At 38.7% G+C, this 21,333-nt stretch overlaps 1 protein-coding gene across 1 annotated transcript; it reads left to right on the forward strand.

Annotated features, from left to right (window-relative positions):
* The first annotated feature begins 9,022 nt into the window (after positions 1-9,022).
* Positions 9,023-20,621, forward strand: LOC112197734 (probable E3 ubiquitin-protein ligase ARI7). Its single transcript, XM_024338543.2, has 15 exons — positions 9,023-9,365; positions 10,013-10,137; positions 10,507-10,612; positions 10,713-10,803; positions 11,196-11,368; positions 12,711-12,815; positions 12,892-12,980; positions 15,942-16,049; positions 16,238-16,328; positions 16,403-16,492; positions 16,929-16,976; positions 18,231-18,302; positions 18,829-18,928; positions 19,025-19,151; positions 20,133-20,621. Exons 1-15 carry the CDS (start codon positions 9,171-9,173, stop codon positions 20,302-20,304), a joined length of 1,692 nt encoding a protein of 563 aa, XP_024194311.1. The 5' UTR covers positions 9,023-9,170; the 3' UTR covers positions 20,305-20,621.
* Positions 20,622-21,333: the final 712 nt, after the last annotated feature.

Below are 21,333 nucleotides of genomic sequence, written 5' to 3' on the forward strand. Positions count from 1 at the left end.
TCATGCACCTTCAACTGTCTAGAACCATAAGCGACAACACCTCCATGCTGCATCAATACCTTGATGAGACGCATCACTATAGATGACTAAACCGCCACCGCTTGTGGGAATAGTCAACACTGGGGCTGTGGTCAATCTAGCCTTCAACTCATTGAATGCTCGTTCACATTCCTCAGTCCACACAAACTGGACATTCTTCCTGGTCAACTTGGTCAAAGCCGAAGCAATGCTAGAAAATCCCTCAATGAATCTCCGATAATAACCTGCCAAACCCAGGAAACTACGTACCTCAGTAACTGTAGTGGGTTGGCCCCAGTTCATCACTGCTTCCACCTTAGAAGGATCCACAGAGATTCCATCCTTCGAAATCACATGACCAAGGAACTTGATCTCCCTTTGCCAAAACTCGCATTTCTCGAATTTCGCAAACAATTCCTTTTCTCTCAAAAGTTGTAGCACAATCCGCAGATGCTTATCATGGTCCTCCAACGTCTTGGAATAAACCAAAATATCATCCACGAACACTACCACAAACTTATCCAAGTACGGACTGAACACACGGTTCATCAAGTCCATAAAGGCTGCAGGTGCATTGGTTAAACCAAAAGGCATGACAACAAACTCAAAGTGTTCATACCTAGTCCTAAAAGCAGTCTTAGGAACATCATCATCCTTCACCCTCAACTGGTGATATCCAGATCTCAAATCAATCTTCGAGAATACAGCAGCTTCCTTAAGCTGGTCGAACAAGTCATCAATCCTAGGTAAAGGGTACCTATTCTTAATCGTCACCTTGTTCAACTGCCGATAATCCACACGCAACCTTAGTGAACCATCCTTCTTCTTCGCAAACACCACAGGTGCACCCCAAGGAGAAGTACTAGGTCTAATGAACCCTTGCTCAAGTAAACCATCAATTTGCTCCTTCAACTCTTTAAGTTCAGTTGGTGCCATCCGAAATGGTGCCATAGATACAGGTGCAGTACCTGGTATCACATCGATAGCAAAATCCACTTCCCTCCTCGGAGGTAATCCTGATATTTCCTGAAATACATCACTGTACTCGGAAACCACAGAAATCTCTGCCCTAACCGCAGTACAACTCACTGACTCCACATGAGCTAAGAATCCTGCCCAGGTATATGAAATGATACTACCATTTCAAAGCAATCAATCATAGCATGATTTGGCCTCAGCCAATCAATACCCAAAATGACATCATACTTATGATTTGCTAACACAATCAAGGCCGCGGTAAACTCCTTACCACCAATCACAATTGGACAAGCATCACAAAACTTATCAAGCTCAAGGGAAACACCAAGTGGGGAAATAACACACAAGGATCTAGCAAGAGGCCTAGGAGTTAAACCTAACATATCAACCACAGAACTAGATATGAAAGAGTGGGACGCTCCCGTATCAAATAACACCCTAGCAAAGAAATCAATAAGGATAAGGTACCTTCCACTCCGGCATTCTGCTGACCAATAGCAAACACCCTAGCATTTCCAGGAGGTAGATGCCTCTGCTGATTTCCTTGTCCCCTACGCTGTTGGGTACAATCCCTTGAGAAGTGCCCCGTCTGGCCACATGTGAAGCATGCCAAGTTCTTAGGTTTCGTGCAATCTCGAGCAACATGGCCCATCTCATTGCAATTGAAACACTTCGGGTTCGCCACTGGCCTATTAGGTGCAACCCTAGCAGGTGCAGCTGCAGCCCTAGCCGGTGCCTGCTGATTAGTCCTCTGTCTCTTCCAGAATCCACCTCGATCCCCAGATGCCTTACTGCTCCCCGCAGTTGCCTTTCCCTTTCTTTGGAAATTCCTTTCAGCCGATTCGTGTTCTTGGAGAGTCAAGTTCTCTTGCTCAATGGCCATAGCCTTGACGAAAATGAGCTCCACTGTCTTCAGTCCCAGAACAGCGACATCGCGCCGGATTGAAGCATTCAGTCCCCACTGAAACTTCATAGCTAAGCTCTCAGCATCCATCTGCCTCACAAAGCGATACAACCTTGAGAACTCAGCTTCATACTCCCTCACACTCTTAGTCCCTTGGACTAACGAGATGAATTCCCTTTCCATCTGCTCCCTCACTGAAGGCGGAAAGTACTTCTTCCTGAACAGTTCCACAAACTCATTCCAGGTCATGGTGGACACGTCCATCACCCTCTGTGTGCCATTCCACCACACCCGTGCATCGCCTTAGAGCATAAATGTGGAAATCTTCCTCTTCTCAATGTCGTCACAGACGACCATCTCGAAGTAGGTCTTCATATTCTCAACCCATTGGTCTGCCAACATGTGATCCGTACCTCCCTGAAATGGAACTCCTCCCAATCTCGAAATCTCCTTTGCCAACTTCGACAAACGAGTAGGATCTACAACATTAGCAACCTCCACCACAGGTGGAACAGGCAACTCAACATTTGATGCCTCCACATCATTCTCAAACATCTCCTCAACAGGAGGAGGAATCCTGCCTCTACCTCGGGCTCTACCTCTGCCTCTGGGTCTACCTCGACCCCTAGCTCTGCCTCCTCGAGGGTCCATCACCTAAGGAGTATAACAACATGTGGTTAATACATGTATAAGTCAACGCTATGACTTAATCAACCACAATGCTACGTCAAGGATACAATTCCATCCCCTACGTAAATCTTGAGTTAGACTAAAGGTCATCATTCCTTAAAAGTCTTTAACTCATAGAAGCTACATCTAGCTCCTACACTTCATCTCCTAAGCCGACACTACCCTGACGACTCACATCCTACCGTTCATTACATACCCAATGACTATATCAATACCGAAGAGCATATGATGGGGATCCGCTGCAGACGGGCCATCACTCGAGGAGTATTGATTGTGTCACCAAATATGTACCTTACGCTCTGATACCAATCTGTCACGCCCCTGATTTTTACAACAATAAAAATCGATATATATATATAATCCCATAATTATACATGCGTGAATATTCAGTCATCAATACAAATACCTGGAACATCTTTCCCTTAAAACAAGTACTTACTGATACACTGAATCATCCAAGATAACATACACTCGCTCCACAGAGTTATATATTATACAAATTTACGAATTTAATTGTCATCACAATAAAACGTAAATGCTCCTCAGAGCTTACTGCATAGCGGAAGTCATATATTGGCAAAGCCAACAAAAATTGCTTCCTACCCGTTCTGCTGCCAACAAGCTCCTTCAGCTTCAGCCACGATTTTCCTGACCTGCAGGATTAGCCCCTACACCATAAGAATGGTGCACCGGGGTTGCCAAACAACAAACCCGGTAAGCTTCTTCAAGCTCGTATGAGTAACTCATGAACATCAATCAACAACTCACATCAATCTACTTAAGGAAACATGCAGCCATGAATCCTTCTAACATTCAATATCCTTTCCACAGAAAGGACAACATGAGTCACCGCTATGACCATATCCTATTTACTAACTTAACCATCAAGTAGCAATTCAAGTCTCATCTAGACAATTAAAGAAGAATGCCATCTGAACTCTCCTTTAAGCCGCGAACCTATGAGTCTCAAGCAACCTCGACTGTTACTCCCATAAGCTATCATGGCAGATAAACTAGAACCCTATTGAAATTGTAATCACTCGTCCTAACCAGAACGTGATTACCTATTTCCTGCCTTGATCACCATCTGTGATCTATCACCATCTGTGATCTGTCACCATCTGAGACATATGATTTCAGACTCCGTCTAGTCAGGAAATCAACATCAAGGTCGCCATCTGCAACCTGTCACCATCTGTGACCTATAATCATTAGACCCCATCTGGTCTCAGCTCAACCATTGATCACCATCTGTGACTCATGATCTTCAGACCCCATCTGGTCATGAAGTCAAACATCAAGGTTACCATCTGCAACCTGTTACTATCTATGATCTATCACCATCTGTGACGTAAGATCTTCCTATACCCTATCTGGTCTTGAGATCAAACATCAAGGTTACCGTCTGCAACCTGTTATTATCTATGATCTATCACCATCTGTGACGTAAGATCTTCCTATACCCTATCTGGTCTTGAGATCAAACATCAAGGTTACCGTCTGCAACCTGTTATTATCTATGATCTATCACCATCTGTGACATAAGATCATTAGACCCATCTGGTCTCAAGGTCAGCCATTGATCACCAATTGTCACCATCTGTGACTAATGATCTTCAGACCCCATCTGGTCATGAAATCAACATCAAGGTTACCGTCTGCAACCTGTCACTATCTATGATCTATCACCATCTGTGACATAAGATCTTCTTAGACCCTATCTGGTCTTAAGGTCAACGTTAAGTACGTCGCCTCCGACTTAAAAACGTTACAACATCTAGTTTCGGTTTTCCTAATCCCTGCTCACCATCTGTGACCCTTGATTCTAAAACCAATACATCTAAAATGAGTCACGCTTGACTCAAAATGTAACATCAAGCTCAATACTTTCCAAACAATAGAAAACATCTTTTTCTATAATATCGTTTCTTGAAAAGTCGCATTTAACAATAATATGAACACCATCATGCATATTATTATTCATCATAATCATTCACAAGGATATATATATTTCATCTAAACATATATATGTAGTCATTCACTCAGGAATGCCTACTAATACCAACTATAGTTTGCAGTTAAATAATTAACGCCAAAACAATAATGGTACTTCTGTTCATAAAGATCCTTGTGAGATTTACTCACCTTGAACTCCTGCTGCGTCTTCAATACAGAACCGAACCAAAACTATCACTAACCACTCGTCCAAATACTTCGTCAAGTACCTAATCACATATGGTTCCAACTTAGTAATGATTCACATTTGATTTAAGTTCGAAACCCCTGTTTTTGAACTAAAATCCCCAAAGTGGTGCCAATCGAGGCAAAACCACATCCGAGACCTCCCTAAGTCTTTGGAATACGTCCACGATCGATGTGACCAAACCACAAGTCGATCGGACGCTCGTATCCTCACGGATCGAATAAATTCACCGATATGAAACTGCAAAAATCATAACAAATCCAATCGAACTCCAAAATTTGCATATTATATATCGAAACGCTCGTATCGACGAGTAGAAGACATATAATACCAGAAAAAGTTCCATACATGGCCGGAACACCGCCGGAACGCCGCCACAGACGGTGGCGCACCGCCGCCGGCCAACACTCAATATTTCACAAAACTCCCAACATCAAAAAGCTTCATCTAAGCATGCTTGTGAACTTTCATAACTGGATCGAAGTCAGAAAACAAGCCTAAGGGATCGAAAACTACCTCACAAGCCGTGAACAGTGATCCAATCCGAGTTGATCGAATTTTCACGTGAATCGATCCAAACAACCACCAAGGATCGATCGGCGAGGCAGCTCTGAGCTCAATCAAGAAAACTCGAAGCCGTGCCGACGTCGGAGCTGTGTTTTCCGGCCGGGTCCGAAAACACAAGGCTGCACCGCCTTGCAGCGCCGCCGTGGAGAAGAATCGGCGATAGAGACCACCAGAGGGACGACCAGACGGAAGAGGCGACCCTGCTGGCCAAGTTTCAAGGCCGGAGACCGCCGCAGTTGGCCGGAAAAGTCGGGTCGGATCGGCCGGGTTCGGGTCGGGTCAGTCGAAAATCTTCGATACTGAGGGAGCGGACGAGAGAGAAGAGAGAGAGAGGGTATGGTTTCCGGAAATGGAAAGGGAAATAATGAAATAAAATTCTAATTTTCCCTTTATATACTAAAATGGAAACTTCTTTCCATAGCCATAACTTCCTCATACGAACTCCGATTTACGCGTTCCACATGTCCACGAACTCGTATCGACGCGCTCTACAACTTTCGTGAAGGAAATTTTCCGAGAATCCCAACATATAAAAAGTCAAACTTCACACGACCCCCTAAACTGTGAAATTCAAATATTTATACGTACGAAAATCATTCCACTCCACATACAACCTACGAATAAAGCATAATAACAATTATTCGTACAACTGGTAAATACCAAATTTAAATAACAGAAAACCAGGTCATCACAGAAAGTAAAGGTAAATTCGGTAAAAAGGAGGTAAAAAGGTAAAAGTGAAAGTGTGGAGGTAAAATTCATAGTAAAAGTAAAAGGGTGAAAAAGGAGGAGTAATTGAGTAAAAGTGAAAGTGAAACTTTATTTATAACTAGCACTACTCCCAGTTCTGTTATTCATAAACTATGGCAAACTTGCCTATGACTTATGACTTGATTTTGACTGGAAGCCTGTTGTCCGTTAACAGGAACTCTAGATAGCGATAGAGGCTTCTCGAATGCGATAGATGCTGGGTTGAGGCTTATATATATACCTGCTATTTCATGGCAAAACGGTAATCCTAAATTCAACCCCTTTCTACTACTGTTTGTCCCATTCTAGTATCTGGAAACATCACGAAAGTTTATGTTGTTCGGACTGTGTAATGACTTCAGCTTCCGGTTGCGATTAGTTCCATTTTTCTTTTCAGTACAGGAAGGGCAAAATGGACTTTTCACAACCATTATGGCAGTCTGAGATTGTGGGTGAAAATCAAGGGCAGAACCGTCACTTCACTGTTACATGAACAGTTGTGAACAGTTAACTCATCTTTCATATATAGTATAATTATTTACTTATTAATTTTTAATAAATAAGAAATAATGGTAAATAAAAGAATATTTGGTCAAAAGTCAAAAGTCAAAAGTCAACTCCAAGAGTTTACCAAGGTTGACCGACCTCATAAAACGAGAGGAACGACTCGACTTTGGTCGCTCGGGTTGACGATAGTTTAGCGGAGCGATAATGACGTTTTTCCTTTTTAAGAAAGAAATTAGTTTCCCAAATTAGTAAAGGTTGAAAGAAATAATTAATGGTCTCACTGAAATAAAAAAGATTTAGTATGTGCGATTACTAAAAGTTGATCATGATGTTTACCTCGACAATTACTTACAAGCTAAGTAATGGTTCAGGAAACACGATCGTTAAGAAAGCTTAAGCGGGAAGTACCCGAGTGTGGAATACGCCAGCATTTTCCAAGTAGGGTGGGTCCCTTTCTTGTTAGAGGCTTTTCGATATATGTGGAATGCTCTAGTATAATATTATGTTGCCTGCAAGTACGTTTTTGATTGTTCATTAGTCGATGCCTTGTGATACCTGTGTTTTCATAACTGATAATTGTTGATTGCGAAAACCGAGGCTAAACTTGCATGTTGAGATACTGTACCCTTTGTATGTTTGTGCTTGTGACCTGAAAGTGAATGAGACCTAGATGCGTTGATTCCTAGGGATCCCATGGTGTCGATAACCGTGAACCTCCGAAAGGGGCTGTGCTCCTATGTTTGTCGAGGAAAGGTGAGTACAGACAGTGAACCAGTCATAGGAGACTCAGAGCTAGGAAATGGACACTTTTGCTACTTGTAGTCATAAGGACTATAGAGTAGTTGGCTGGTTCTCGAAGGATGACGAACCAGGTCGGTCACCGATTTATTTTAGTTTAGCTGATAGGTAAGTATCTCGGAGCGCTAAGTTGTGTGAAGCATGCTGCATATGATTTCCTGAAACGAAACAACTATGATTGTTTTTGTTTGCATTTGTTTTATTCGATTTTACAAATGTGCGCAATCTATATTCTAATAGTTATATTTTAACTATTAGTTTTCAAACCTAACTAAGGTTGGGTCGGCCCCTATTGGGTTAGCGAGGACGAAATGCTCACTCCTACATTTCAGGTTACAACGAGGTCATTCCTGACGATTTGGATTAGAAGTGGGTCGTTGGCCGAGTTCGTGTGTTGCTGTCCCTTTCGCTTGAAGTTCTTCCTTTTTGGTATTCTATCGATTTACTTGCTTTTCTTTCAATATTGAACTCTATGAGGTCCGCCTACCTCGGAACGCGCCTCACCCCTTTGTATTATTGTTATTGTTGAACTTCTTTCATTTCGGTTATGATGTAAGCCCTAAGGCGTCATAGTGCACTTGCCCACTTTATTTTTGAGCATTTCCAGACTTTGTTCATTTGAATGTTGGGTTGTTAATTTAAAGTCCTTCCTTAAAAGTTTTTCTTGGTCTCCTATTTTATAAAATTTGCATTTTCAAAAGGCCTTGTAGTATTAAGTTGGTAAGTCTACGGTACGTCTACTACATATCGAGCTCCTATTGGCTTAATATTACGGCGCTGTGGTATACCCCCTTCAGGTCACCCCACCACTAATATAGTCAGAACTACAAAAAGACTTCACAACCAGCTCAAAGTTAACAGGAAGCTCAAATTCACCAAAATCAATTCGAAGTTAACACAACAATTCAAAACTAACACAATATACACAAAAAAACCTAGAAATTCAAATCAAACAGATTAAACCGAGCTAAAATCAATCAATTCGAGATCGATGAAGAAAAGAAGCAAACCGCAATGAAGAAGGAACACAAGCAAGAGCTCGATCTCGGTCCATGATCAATAATCACAGCAGAGCTTATTGCTCTAGAAATCGCACAACTCCTCTCTCCCTCTAAAATCGGGGAGCTTATTTCTCTAAAAAGCATTATGTTTCAATTTGAAGCTTGAAAATTACAATAGTGCAAAACGGTCAAAAAATTTGAAGAAAATAGACCCACATAGAAAGAGTTAGGTAATTGGGTTTAAAAAATAAAAGTAGTCAAACTCTTAGAGTGTTTAAGTATATGAGGTTAATTAACCCAAATTTGGGTAAACGATCATTATAGTGTGAGCAAATGACTAGTTTTAATTAAGGAAAGACAAAGTGGGTAGCTTAAAATTCTACCCATTTTAGAAAGAAGTGTTTTTCACTTCAAAAAAAGAAAGAAGTGTTTTTAATTTAATTAATAATGATCTTTAGAGTAATTACAGTGTGTTTTGCTAAATTCTCACAAAGAAAAAAGAAAAAAGAAAAAAGAAAAAGAAGTGTTGTGCTCTGTTGGTGCCACGTCTTTCACTGTATTACTTGTACAGTCATGATTTCCAATCCGTTTCTGTTTTTCTTCTCAGTTCTCAACACACAAGCACAAACACAAACACAAACAGGGTCGCGACTTTCAGTTCACACTTTCCTAAATCTCTCATTCTCACTCTCACTCATTCCTTTCTGCAATCTCTCTCTCTCTGTATCTCTTAAGGTCGGTTGGGTTTGGGCAGATGGATTCCGACGCCATATTATCGTCCTCGGAAGATATGCACGACGCCAACGACGTTGAATCCGACGAGGAGGGCTTCTACAGCGACGAGAACGAAGTCGCCTCCGACTACAATACCGACGACGACGACGTCGATGATTACGTCATCGAGGAAGATGAAGACGGAATCAACATGATCCAGGCTCGTCGCCCTGAGGTACTGCGACCCAACTCTTCCATTTTCCCTTATTCAATTCACCGATCACCATCAACATCATCATGGCTTCTGCTCTACTGGGCTGGGCTTCATTTCTCTCTCTTGATCGCTTTCCTAGAATAACCCAGAAATGTGTTTCTTGCACTTGCTCAAAATCCCAATCAAACTCATGTTTCTGTGGTCAAGGGTCTCCTTTTCGGGAATTTCGCTTTGATTGTTGTTGGGCTTGGGGAATGGTGCTCTTTCTTTCTTTTTTTTTTTTTTTTAAGATTTCTGGAGAATGTTAGGTTGGTGATGACAGTGGCCTTGTCTCTGCTTCATGGGGATTCATCATATCATATACTTCTTCTACGCTAGCTCTAATAGCATTCAAGTATTGGCTGAGCCTCTTTAGAGTTTAGGTTGAGGATTGTTAACCCAAGTGTAATGTATTAGCCATTCTCTGTGTCATATCATTCACCATGGATGAAAAGAAATAACAAGATTTACGTGGGTTGGGATTCTTGTTATTCTTGATTGGAAGGATGCGTTTGCTGAGCTTTGATTTGCATAGGATGCCCTGTAACTTTGGAATAAAACTACCTTAATTTTTCTCATTGATTTTGTTTATCAAAACAATAAATTTGTCCGTTTTGTTTCTTTTCCAGAATAATTACATCGTCTTGAAGGAGTTAGATATAAAGGAACGCCAGGAAGATGATATTACAAGTGTATCTTCTGTGCTGTCCATATCAAGAGCTGCTTCAACCATTTTGCTCCGCTACTATAATTGGTACTATCATTATTATTTTTACTTGTTTCTGTACTTCAGTTGTTTACATTCTCTCTTTTCAAACTGATTCATTTTTCAGGTTTTTTTTTTTTTTTTTAATTTTTAATTTTTTCTGATCTCATTATTTGTGGAACTGTGGGTTTCTGTCATATAGAACTTTATGTTTTCTAAAATCTGAGTATGGTAACGTGTGAATCATTGCCACTGGCCGTTGTAGCCAATTGGTACCATTCTTTTCAATTAGGGGAGAGGGATATTTATCACACTTTTTGGTTGAAAAGAAACAAAAAGGTGTTTCTGAATCTTGTAGGGCTGTTTGTTTCCATTGCTCTTTTTATGTGAGTGATCTGAAAAAGGTTGGTATGGCAGGAATGTTAGTGAAGTGCATGAAGCATGGTTTGCAGATGAAGAGAAAGTCCGGAAAACTGTAGGCTTGTTACCTGGGACAGTTGTTCAGTTTGCGAAGCCAAGAGAAGTAAGCTTAGACACTAGAAGAGCTTAAGTTTTTGTTTGGATAGTTACTGGTTTCTTCCTCCGTTCTATGCTTTTTTAATACTGTATGTTTTGTTGTGCAGCTGATGTGTGGGATCTGTTTTGAAGCCTTTCCACGTAGTAGGCTAAAATCAGCAGATTGTGGTCATCCTTTCTGTTTTGAATGTTGGGAAGGTTTGTTTTATACGCTACTTTTCAGATCTAGTTTCTAAATAACTAATATTTCATCTTCAGCGCTTGTTTTGATTATGAAGACCGTAACCTAGAAATTACAAGGCCTTCTGACATTTCAGCTCTCTTTAGTTGTTCAGTTGCAGAACTTGCACTTATAAACAAATAACTCTAATTAAATGAACACCTATATAATTAGATTTTCACTGTTATTTTAGTTGTTATTTTTCGAATCCATAGTGGTCTGATCAGAACGAATCTGTGCTTTGACATAGTTGTGTATTTCCTGCTATTTTCAGTTGCTTTACTTCTGTTATTTTTCTTATTTACAATCGCCACACATGTTTATGTTTGGAATACACTGATTGCGCTCTGCTTATGCTGTATTCTGGTAGGCTACATTAGAACATCCATCAACGATGGTCCTGGATGTTTGATGCTGAGATGTCCTGATCCATCTTGTGGTGCCGCTGTTGGTCAAGATATGATTAATATATTTGCCTGTGATGATGATAGGTGCAAGTACTCTAAGTACCTGCTTAGGTCTTTTGTTGAAGACAACAAGAAGGTATATGTGAAAATTTATAATAACCAATGGATCTTTATTCGGCCATTAATTCTTTTGAACTTCACATTACCAGTGTTGCCAGTATTTTTACATTTTCTTTGAAATCTCATCAGTTTTGCATCTTTTTTGTTTGTTTTTCTTTTCTGTTTTCCCCTCGTATTTCTTGTTAAATGTTCCAAACCTTACATCTTGGCTGTTGATCAGTTTACTTTCACTTTTGTCCACTTTAATGGTACAGTTAAATACTTAAATGAGTGTGCTCAGGTGGTCAAATAAGGAAAAGAGAATGGTCCTAATTGTCTAGTCTGAGGAATTTGTTATTCAGGGGTCCAATTAGGTTTCTGCTGTCAATATCTGCATAAACTCTTACTTTCGTTTTGAAGGATGATACAGAGCTGGTATGCTTTGTAGTTTGACTTTCAGTGCATTTAAATTTTAAAAATATTTTATTTTCTAATTATGGACAAGAACAGAGATTAAAACCTGTTGCATGGTAAAGTTGGATCCTTTTCTTATGCAATGGTTGAAATAAGTTTAATTATTAGCATATACATCATTCTGACCTCTAGCTCAGGTGGAAACATGTTAAAAATTTGCAAGTTTAACTTCCTTAATTTAGCGATGTTGCTCCCTTCGCTCAGAACTGAGGGTCTGCCAATTTACACACTGGACCTTTTTTGTTTTATTTTTATTTTCTGGTTAATATGGATTCTGAAATATTGCAAGATTGCAAATGTGGTACCGGCAGATTTTTCAAAACCCATCAAATCTCTTTAATAGAAAACCCCCCAACATATGAGTCATTTATCAGGGTTGTTTTAATCTCTTAATCTTAATGGTTCATTGGCATTACCCTTGAACTGAGGAATGCGTCAGTATACCTCCTGCCTTTATTTTATTTTTTTTATTTTTTGGATTATGAAATATTGCAAGATGCAAAACGTGTGGCATATTGTGAGATTTTTTAAAACCCATCAAATTTTCCTTAAAAAAAATTATCTCAACATGTGAGTCGTTCATTATGTCATTCACCTCTCCGTCAGCAAAAATTTGATGTTTACGTCATTAACCTTTCAAAATTTCTCATCATTATTATTACTATTATTATTATTATTATTATTTTGTATCCTTTCACTTTCTCCATGCCTTTGAATGATTGTGTATGCTTGCGCATGTGCTCAGTCGCTGCTGTTATTCCTTTCTTGTTTCTCCAACTCAAAGCATATTACTTGAATTATGATTATTCTAACACTGCGATGGTATGATGGTATATTCAGTTTCTTTTCCTTTGTCTTTACTATCTTTCTCACCTATTATTTGAATTTGGCTTCTTTTTTTGTAGACCAAGTGGTGTCCAGCTCCGGGTTGTGAGCATGCAGTTAATTATGTTGGAGATAATGAAAATTATGATGTTTCTTGCCTCTGTTCATACGACTTCTGCTGGAATGTAAGTTTATTTTGATATTTATACCTTTGCAAAAATTTAAGTAGACTGGATGTGTCAGCTGGTTTTGGGTCTGCAGTGTACGGAGGAAACCCATCGTCCTGTGGACTGTAACACTGTAAGGTTATGGATCTTGAAGAACAGTGCTGAGTCTGAAAACATGAACTGGTATTTTCTATTACCATCTCAAATTCTATCTTGTGGTTATACTTGCATGGATTTCTCTTTTGATATATTTCTGATTCTTCTTATGGATATCGTCAGCTCTGTGCTGCAATAAAGCAATCTATTAAGCAACTTTTGGTTGGCATTGGCTTGTCTGTACTAAGCTCTAAATGTTCAAATATTCATTGGTTCACTGCTTGTGCATATCTTAGATAGGGGAGATTGTTCTTCTTCTCCTTGGGAGTCTCTCTGATCTTCACTTTCATTCCTTGTGGTATGCTTTGTTGATGACTGCCACTGGTTTTGATCAGCAATGGGATTTGATGATAATTTCTTATATTTTTAAGTGCACACTTTCATCATTCATAGGGTAAGGGCGACTCCAACAATTAGGTGCCATACCAGTTTTCTTCCCATTATGAGACTTAGAGAGTCTCCAATAGCCCGTTTTAGAGGGTCTCAAACCCAGAAATATAAGACTTGATGCTATCTCAGGTCTCAAATTTGAGACTTTTTCTGAACCAAGACCCAGCTACAGTGGGCCGGGACCACAGATTCGGCTGATCCAGCCCAACCAAGAGTGAGACGCACTGGGGAGAGGAAATGTAGAAAACACGCTTGGATTTGAAGAGGGGAGGAAGCACACGCGCTACAGTGTGCTGGAGAGAGAAAAAGCTTTGAATTCTGGTCTGCTTTAGTGGGCCCCGCAATCTGTTTGTGTCCTCTACCAACCGTTGGAACCCCCAACAGTCATGAAATGAATGGCTGTGATCAGTCCATTTTGAATATGGACGGTTCCAATGTGGGGTTTTTTTTATTACTCAAATGGATCTATTTTGAATCTGAGGGCTCAGATTTGAGGGAAAATAATTGATCAACGGCTCCTATTAAATAGAGGGTTATTAATTCCAGTTTTATTAAAAAAAAAATTACCAGAAAATTGTAGAAAAAAATCTACAAGTTGAAACAGTAGTTAAATTTTTTAATATAATATTCATAAGCATTATACTCATATTATATTTTAATCAAGAATAGTGAAAATAGCACCTCATTGTTAGAGATGAGAAGTGAGTCCTATATGAATAGTGCAACAAGGGGGTGCTAAAATGAGAATAGCACCCCCAAATAGAACTTATTGTTGGAGTTGCCCTAAACAAAGGTTGTTGACCTTGTGCCGAAAACTTTTGAAAGGCTATAAAATATTAATGATGGACGTCTCTCACACTGTCCCCCTCTTTTTAATATCTATAATATCCTTTCAGGGTTGAGGAATTTGGGTTTGTTTGATTTAACTGTATGTAAGTGAAACACGAATTGTTTTGTCTGGCTTAATTGTTAACCAGCTCAGTGGTTGTACTTTGTGAAATTTTGAATAGTTTTTCCACGGTAATAGGGTACATGCGTTTGGTTCTTGTTTGTCCAGCATCTAAAGTTTGTGAAGACTATTAAATATTTAAAACTTAGACACCAATCAGGTTGGTTACTTTCGATGTCCAGCATCAGTGAGTGCTTACTGGATTTCTCATGTCTATTATTATGACCTCAGGCCAAAAGAAAATAGTCCTCGATGGTCTTTGTCCCTTTTTTTTTGTTTTGTTTTTTTTTTGAGAAGAAAGAAACTTTTAAGAGCAATCTTAGGCAGACCAGTCTCGGGACAATGATAGAGAACTTTACAAAAACATTAGAACACACTTCAAAATAAAAATGCTAGAGATCAACTATCCGATTGCTGCCTATCAGTTCTCAAATGGCAGACAAACGCACACCCCAAAAAGATACTGAAACTGAAGCCCAGAAAGAGGACCAACAAACAATCTTTTCCTATATTAACTAAAAAAATAACACAATCTTTTCGTACAAGTCCTTCACTCCTTCCTCTCTGTGCTCCTACACAATCTGTTATTCTTAATTTCTTATCCAAAAAAATATTTTATATAACACGGAAAATCCTGTGATTCCACGGTTCCACAGAACCCCCCCAACGTCCTCCTCCTCCTCGTCCAAGACCCCCTTAACCTTGTGCTGAGAAGAGAATAGCATCCTTCTGGAGAGTCCCAGACCATTTTAGCTTCACCAAGTAGATTAGACTTTTGAGCAACTTCACAATGATAGAGCATCCTTTTGGAACCCAAACCATTTTGGCTTCACCAAGTACATTAGACTGACATGTGTTGAGCAACTTCACAATGGATCAAAACATTATCAGCACTTTCTTCTGCGTTTTGACACATAACAGACCCCTAATAAGCATCTGGTGTGTATATATATTATTTTTATTCTGAAGCATGTCACAGTTTATGTGCTTTGCATGGCCAGAACTTTTGGAAGGGACAAAGCATGGTCTTTGTCTTGTGATTTACCAAACAAATACTTCCTGAAGACCAATCCATTAGTATCTTTGTGTTGAGAGTTGGAGATCACACAGGATGTAATTTATTTTGGTTGAATTTAGGATCATGCTGTTCCAGTCAGCCCATTTTTTTCTCCGTGTATGCCTCAGCTGCATGCTTTGTCATCATATGTACTCAACTTAGTGGAGGTCTTTTTCTAAGTTGTAGATCGTCAGAAAGTAATATTTTAGGTCTGCATTGAATTTTCATTTCAAGATTTTAATGCATTTGTGAAATGTGGGAGATGTGTTTGGGGTGTCTTTTGGAAGTATTGGTGATGGGGAACAAGTTAAAGTGAATTGGTGTGTGATTAGGATGCCTAAAGTCAGGTTTTTCAGTATTATAATTATTGTTGCTATTAATATTTATGTTGAAGTATTTTTGAAACATATGAAACTATTCATCAATTATTTTGATAAATTGAATATGGGATACTGTGATAATGATATCAATAATGTAGGGAAAAAAGAAGAAAGAGAAAATGAAAAACATCAAATTATAGTCTTGATAATAAACTGTTATGACAGTTTAGTGAATTGTAATTTAATGTATTTAATGTATTGACGATACTCAGGATATTAGCCAATTCCAAGCCATGTCCAAAGTGCAAGCGACCGATTGAAAAAAACCAAGGGTGTATGCACATGACATGCTCACCAGCTTGTAAATTTGAATTTTGCTGGTATGTTATTTCTGTTTTTGCCTCTTCCATATTCTGTCATGAAAATTGATGGTGGTTTTGTAATATATCATTATAATGAAGGGTGCAATATTGAACTAAAGAATAGCAATGTATTATTGATTGCTCGATATAACAGACATATTGTTTGATGCACATCTATCTGGTGCAAAAATCACATGTAAATGCAGGCTATGCCTTGGTGCATGGTCAGACCATGGTGAGAGGACCGGCGGTTTCTATGCTTGTAATCGCTATGAGGCAGCTAAGCAAGAGGGAGTTGTAAGGATCTGACAGTTTCTCTTTAGTTATTCATACATTTTTTTCCTCTCTAAATATAGAATATTGCTTTGTAGTATGATGAGGCTGAGAGAAGAAGAGAAATGGCAAAGAATTCTTTGGAGAGATACACTCATTATTATGAACGTTGGGCAAGCAATCAATTGGTATGCGCAATTTTGTTTCTCCTATTTCCTCTCTGCTAGGTGTTCATGCCATATTTTTAGTATGTCTTTATATGTGTAATGAACATGGAAAAATTCTAGTTTTCAGAAAGATTATTATTAGTATTTTTGGGTGGAATACTTGGTTCTTCACTTTCACTTTTTTTTTTTTTTACTCAATACACTCTGGGTTTTAAGTGAGTGAAGCTTGAGTCCTTAGAGGATTACAATTCTTACATAAGATGTTAGTAACTGGTAGGGGGTGGGTTTACACCGTTTTTGTGACTTCAATTTGGATATCTTGCATAGGAGGAAAGGCTGGAAGCTTCCTCAAATTGTTTTGAAGATTTGTTTGTGTCTCTTTCTTTTGTCTTACTGATTAAATTATCAAAACTATGACATTTAAATCTTCACTGGTTCTGTTGTTGTTATTTGGCAGTCAAGGCAGAAAGCTCTTGTTGATTTACATCAAATGCAAACTGTCAATGTAAGTACATAAGCAGACAGGAATTCATACACATACTTGTACCAGTCCACACACTTGCACAACATACATGGATGTGCTTGTACATGTGCAATCTTCAATTCATGAGTAACTAAATAGTCATATATCTAGCATATTGATGATGTTGGAACTATATTTAGATTATTGCATATCAGAAGTATTGTAATCAAAATTTAACGGGTGAGGTGCTAATATAAACATGTCAAGGATAAAATCAATGGATCAATTTAATGATGATGATGCAAATGTTGTACTGATTCTAGTTGTAGGTGTAAGGGAAACTTAAAGTTCATGTAGGGTTAACTACAGAAACATGATGTTTAATTTGTTTTCACTTTAGACCTTGCACTTTTAGAAATTATACACGAGTACTGAGGTTTGGCAATTCCTGCTCATAGCCCCTTCATCATGATACTTGATTGAGTGAATCAAAAACCCAAGGGTTGAATTGTTGGTAAAGATGGATAAAGGGTTGTTTGAAAACAGGCCACTTCTCGATTCTGATCAAGAAGGTCTTGTGGAAATTTGCATTGAAAATTTTGTTTCTTCGTCTTCTTCTTCTTTTTCTTCTCTGTTTTTCTTTTCAATAGCTACTTAGTTTTTTCTTTTAAAACAGAGCAAATACATTAATGGACAACAAGTCCACTTTCAAAGAATAATTGAAAAGCTGTGAACTTACTGCAGCTTTCCAATCTAACCATAGAGCTGAAAGGAAATAATGTCTGAACTCAGTGATTGATGTCCAAAAAGCAGACCAAAAACTAATTCGATCCCACAGGTAATCCAAAAGCCCTCTAACATTCTGCAACCCCGAAGTGTTAAAGCCTTTTTGCTGCGTCCTGAGCCATTAAACCGACGACTTGGGAACTGCTAACAGCCTCTAGGGATGAACTGGCTTTAGAATGTCATGTAAAGTAACTAAAATCTTATAAAATTAATGGTTGACTATCTTTGGAGGGAGAAGTAGTGGGCCAAGGGTCCTCTTGCAAAATGCAAACAAGAGAGGGTTAGCGCCCAAAAATCTACTGAAAAGATATTGCTGGTTGCAATGTCCTTGGAAATGGTATCTCGGGGTTCACATTTTGATTAAAGCTTGTGTTTAATGTTAAAAAAGTGTGAAACTTTGAAGATGTTGGGTAGGATCGTTGTTTTCATTGAGCTTGTGATTACATCCCCTGCTATCTTGGAATTCTAAAAATTTGTAATTACCTGATGGATTTCTTGGTTCTTTACTAGATGGAGAAGCTGAGTGAGATACAATGTCAACCTGAGTCTCAGCTCAAGTTCTTGTCTGATGCCTGGCAACAGGTAAATTCCTATAATTTTTGTTAGACTCATGAAGAATATTACTTTTCTGTTTGGTATAAATTGTATTAATTTTCGTGTAGGAGTAGTTACAGCATTAAGTTAGATTTGTTTTGTTAAAAATGCTGGCATAAATTCAATTTTAGGATTTTTGACTTGAGGGTCAATTTGGCTACAACTATTTTTTTATTAAAAAAAATTAAAAAATTAAAAATTAAAAAAAAGAAGAAGAAGAAGAAGAAGAAAAGGATAAGAGAGAACGAATGTACAAATGAAATTTATGTTAAAATGCTTGGGTCAGCTTAAATGGAAAAATTAGACCATTTGCAAACATGTTGATAACATTCTGAGTGTCAGTAACATTTGCTAATATAATTGCTCGTCAATAATGACAAAAACCCTTATGTAACATTGGATGTGGTCCGGAGGGGAAGAAATTTTGCCATGGTCCACCAGAAAATGAAAAGTTTGCATCTGATCTCAAGTTGTAGAAAGCTAATTTTATTTTGCTCGTCTTCTATGTTTGCAGATTGTTGAATGTAGGAGAGTGCTGAAATGGACTTATGCATATGGATACTACCTAACTGAGCATGAGAATGCTAAGAAACAGTTTTTTGAGTACTTGCAAGGTATTACTTGGTATTAACTCTGTTTATATTAGCAGGGAGTTGTTAGGAAATGTATTATGTATTTTCTGAAATTTAATCTTCCTGCTTTCTCTTTAGGTGAGGCAGAGTCTGGGCTGGAAAGGCTTCATCAATGTGCAGAGAAGGAGCTACTACCATTCCTCAATGCCGATGGCCCATCACGAGAATTCATTGAATTCCATACGAAACTAGCAGGGCTGACTGCGTAAGTTTTTATGTTTGTGTGTGTGTGTGTATACAGATCCTATCCAGAGCGATGCCTCGCTCTGAGATGCCTCGCTCTGAAATTTCAGAGCGAGGTTAGGGTTTACAGTCACTTTTCGGTCTCATATCCACACCTTGACCGTTCAGTTTTTAGGTATTAATGTATAGATCATCTCTGTAAAATTTCAGTCAAATTGATAATCGTTAAGGCATTGATAACTGCCTTAAAGCTAGTACGGTTCAGGGTGGACAGATTTAGTTCGTCCATTGGTTTGAACGAGTTAGTTACCTTAAAGATCATCAATTTGGCTGAAATTTTGCAGAGATGATCTATACATTAGTACCTAAAAACTGAACGGTCGAGATGTGGATATGAGACCGAAAAGTGACTCTAAACTGTAACCTCGCTCTGAAATCCATATATATATATATATAGACCACAGTTAAAATGAAGGGGCCATCTCAAGGTGTTTCCATAAACACCTTGAGATGGCCCCTTCATTTTAACTGTGGTCTGCAGGTCTGTTCTGAACGGGCCTATATATTGTATATATATTTAAAGAAACAAAGTCTATTGATCATTTCCTCAGAAGGAGGTCTTCTATAATAAAAGAAAGGAAATGGATTAATGGGTTTTGTGGTTGTAAGGAACAACCTCCAGTATTTTGAGTGGAAAGATAAGCAGCGAAAGGAAGATACATCTTAAAAACCTAACTAATTTTACATCTTCAACTTGAAATGAGGATGAATATCCTTGGCTGTAAGAGCCTACAAGGACAAAGAATCTAAGAAAATAAGTGATCTGTAAAATTTTAGATGGATATTTGGGACTAGAATGGGTCCTCAATTGTGTGGGATAATTGACGTTCTAGAAATGGGTGATTTAAAATGAGTCGTTAATTGATTTAAGTTATAATTAGAATGTTTCACATCTAGCTGCTAGTTGATATATAACTTGGTTGATTCAATATAACTGTGACAGGGTGACTAAATCCTACTTTGAGAATCTGGTGAGGGCATTGGAGAATCACCTATCAGATGTGGGGTGTCACCAAGCTGGCAGTCTGGCAACAAGCTCAAAAAATGGAACCAGCAAAGGAAAAGGTGGCAGAGGAAAGGAAACTAGTCGAGCGGGTGGCTCCAGCAGAAATTAACCACTGTATTTATGCCAATGTCAAGTTGCCACCACATGCCAAGTGTGCTACGATTACCAGTGAGTATGCTAGCCTCTTGTATTGTAGCAAACTGGGTTCGACTGAGAACAATAAGAGGAACTTTTGGTGTGAGAACATAGAGGATAGCAATCGAGAAACTTTGTGGAGAAACAAATGCTAGCCTGTTGTGTATTCTTGTACGTTGATTGAAACATGTTATTCTTGTACATATGGGTGTTGTGGCACCTATGATTCCTATTGACTACTGAGTTTATATATATATGAATATAGATAAAGTACTCAATTCTGAATGCAAATCTTGGTCTTGGTGTACTATCATTTGCAGTGATGTTTGGTCACCTTATGTTTTTCTTCAGCATATATAGGTTTTGATGTATCGTGTGGTCAATAAAACCTGATAAAACCATCCTCCGGGAAAGTAGGTAAGAAATAGGTTGCTTTTTGCCTAGCATTCAGTCCTTTCTGCCTAAGCTGTTTCTCTATATGTTGTGTAAATAGCGTTAAATTCTTGGTAGTGGAAATTTGACTTACGCCGGATCAACAATAAGGTGCGAGTGTTTTGCGTGATTCAAATGTGCGTTTTGTTCAAAGGTTTGCTTGCAAGTCTAGGAGCCGGTATTGCCACCATCGTTTTTCATGTAGGTTATATATGAACTGGAGGATTTCCTTGGTTTCCTTTTGGCGATTGAGTAATCCTTTAAGCCTTAAGCTTTACATTTTTAGTATTGGAAGTTTGTTTTTATCCAAGTTTCTTGATGTTTCGAGCATAAAATATAGTTTGTTGTCAATCTGAGTAGGTCTCATTGGCCCGTTGCTGGCAGAGGATACCAAATTTGTTGGGGGCTTGGTGATCATCGTTTGTAGTAGATTTTAGTTTTAGGTTTTATGTTTCTGTTCTCCCCTGAGAACCATCTTAGCGAGAATAGTTTGCTGGATTTGATCCTGGCAGCTGCCCCATGGCCTAAGAAATGATATGCTGTCTAGAGTTAAAAATGGGTGTGTCATTTC

This window comes from Rosa chinensis, chromosome 4, assembly GCF_002994745.2.
Source record: "Rosa chinensis cultivar Old Blush chromosome 4, RchiOBHm-V2, whole genome shotgun sequence".
NCBI classification, from domain to species: domain Eukaryota; kingdom Viridiplantae; phylum Streptophyta; class Magnoliopsida; order Rosales; family Rosaceae; genus Rosa; species Rosa chinensis.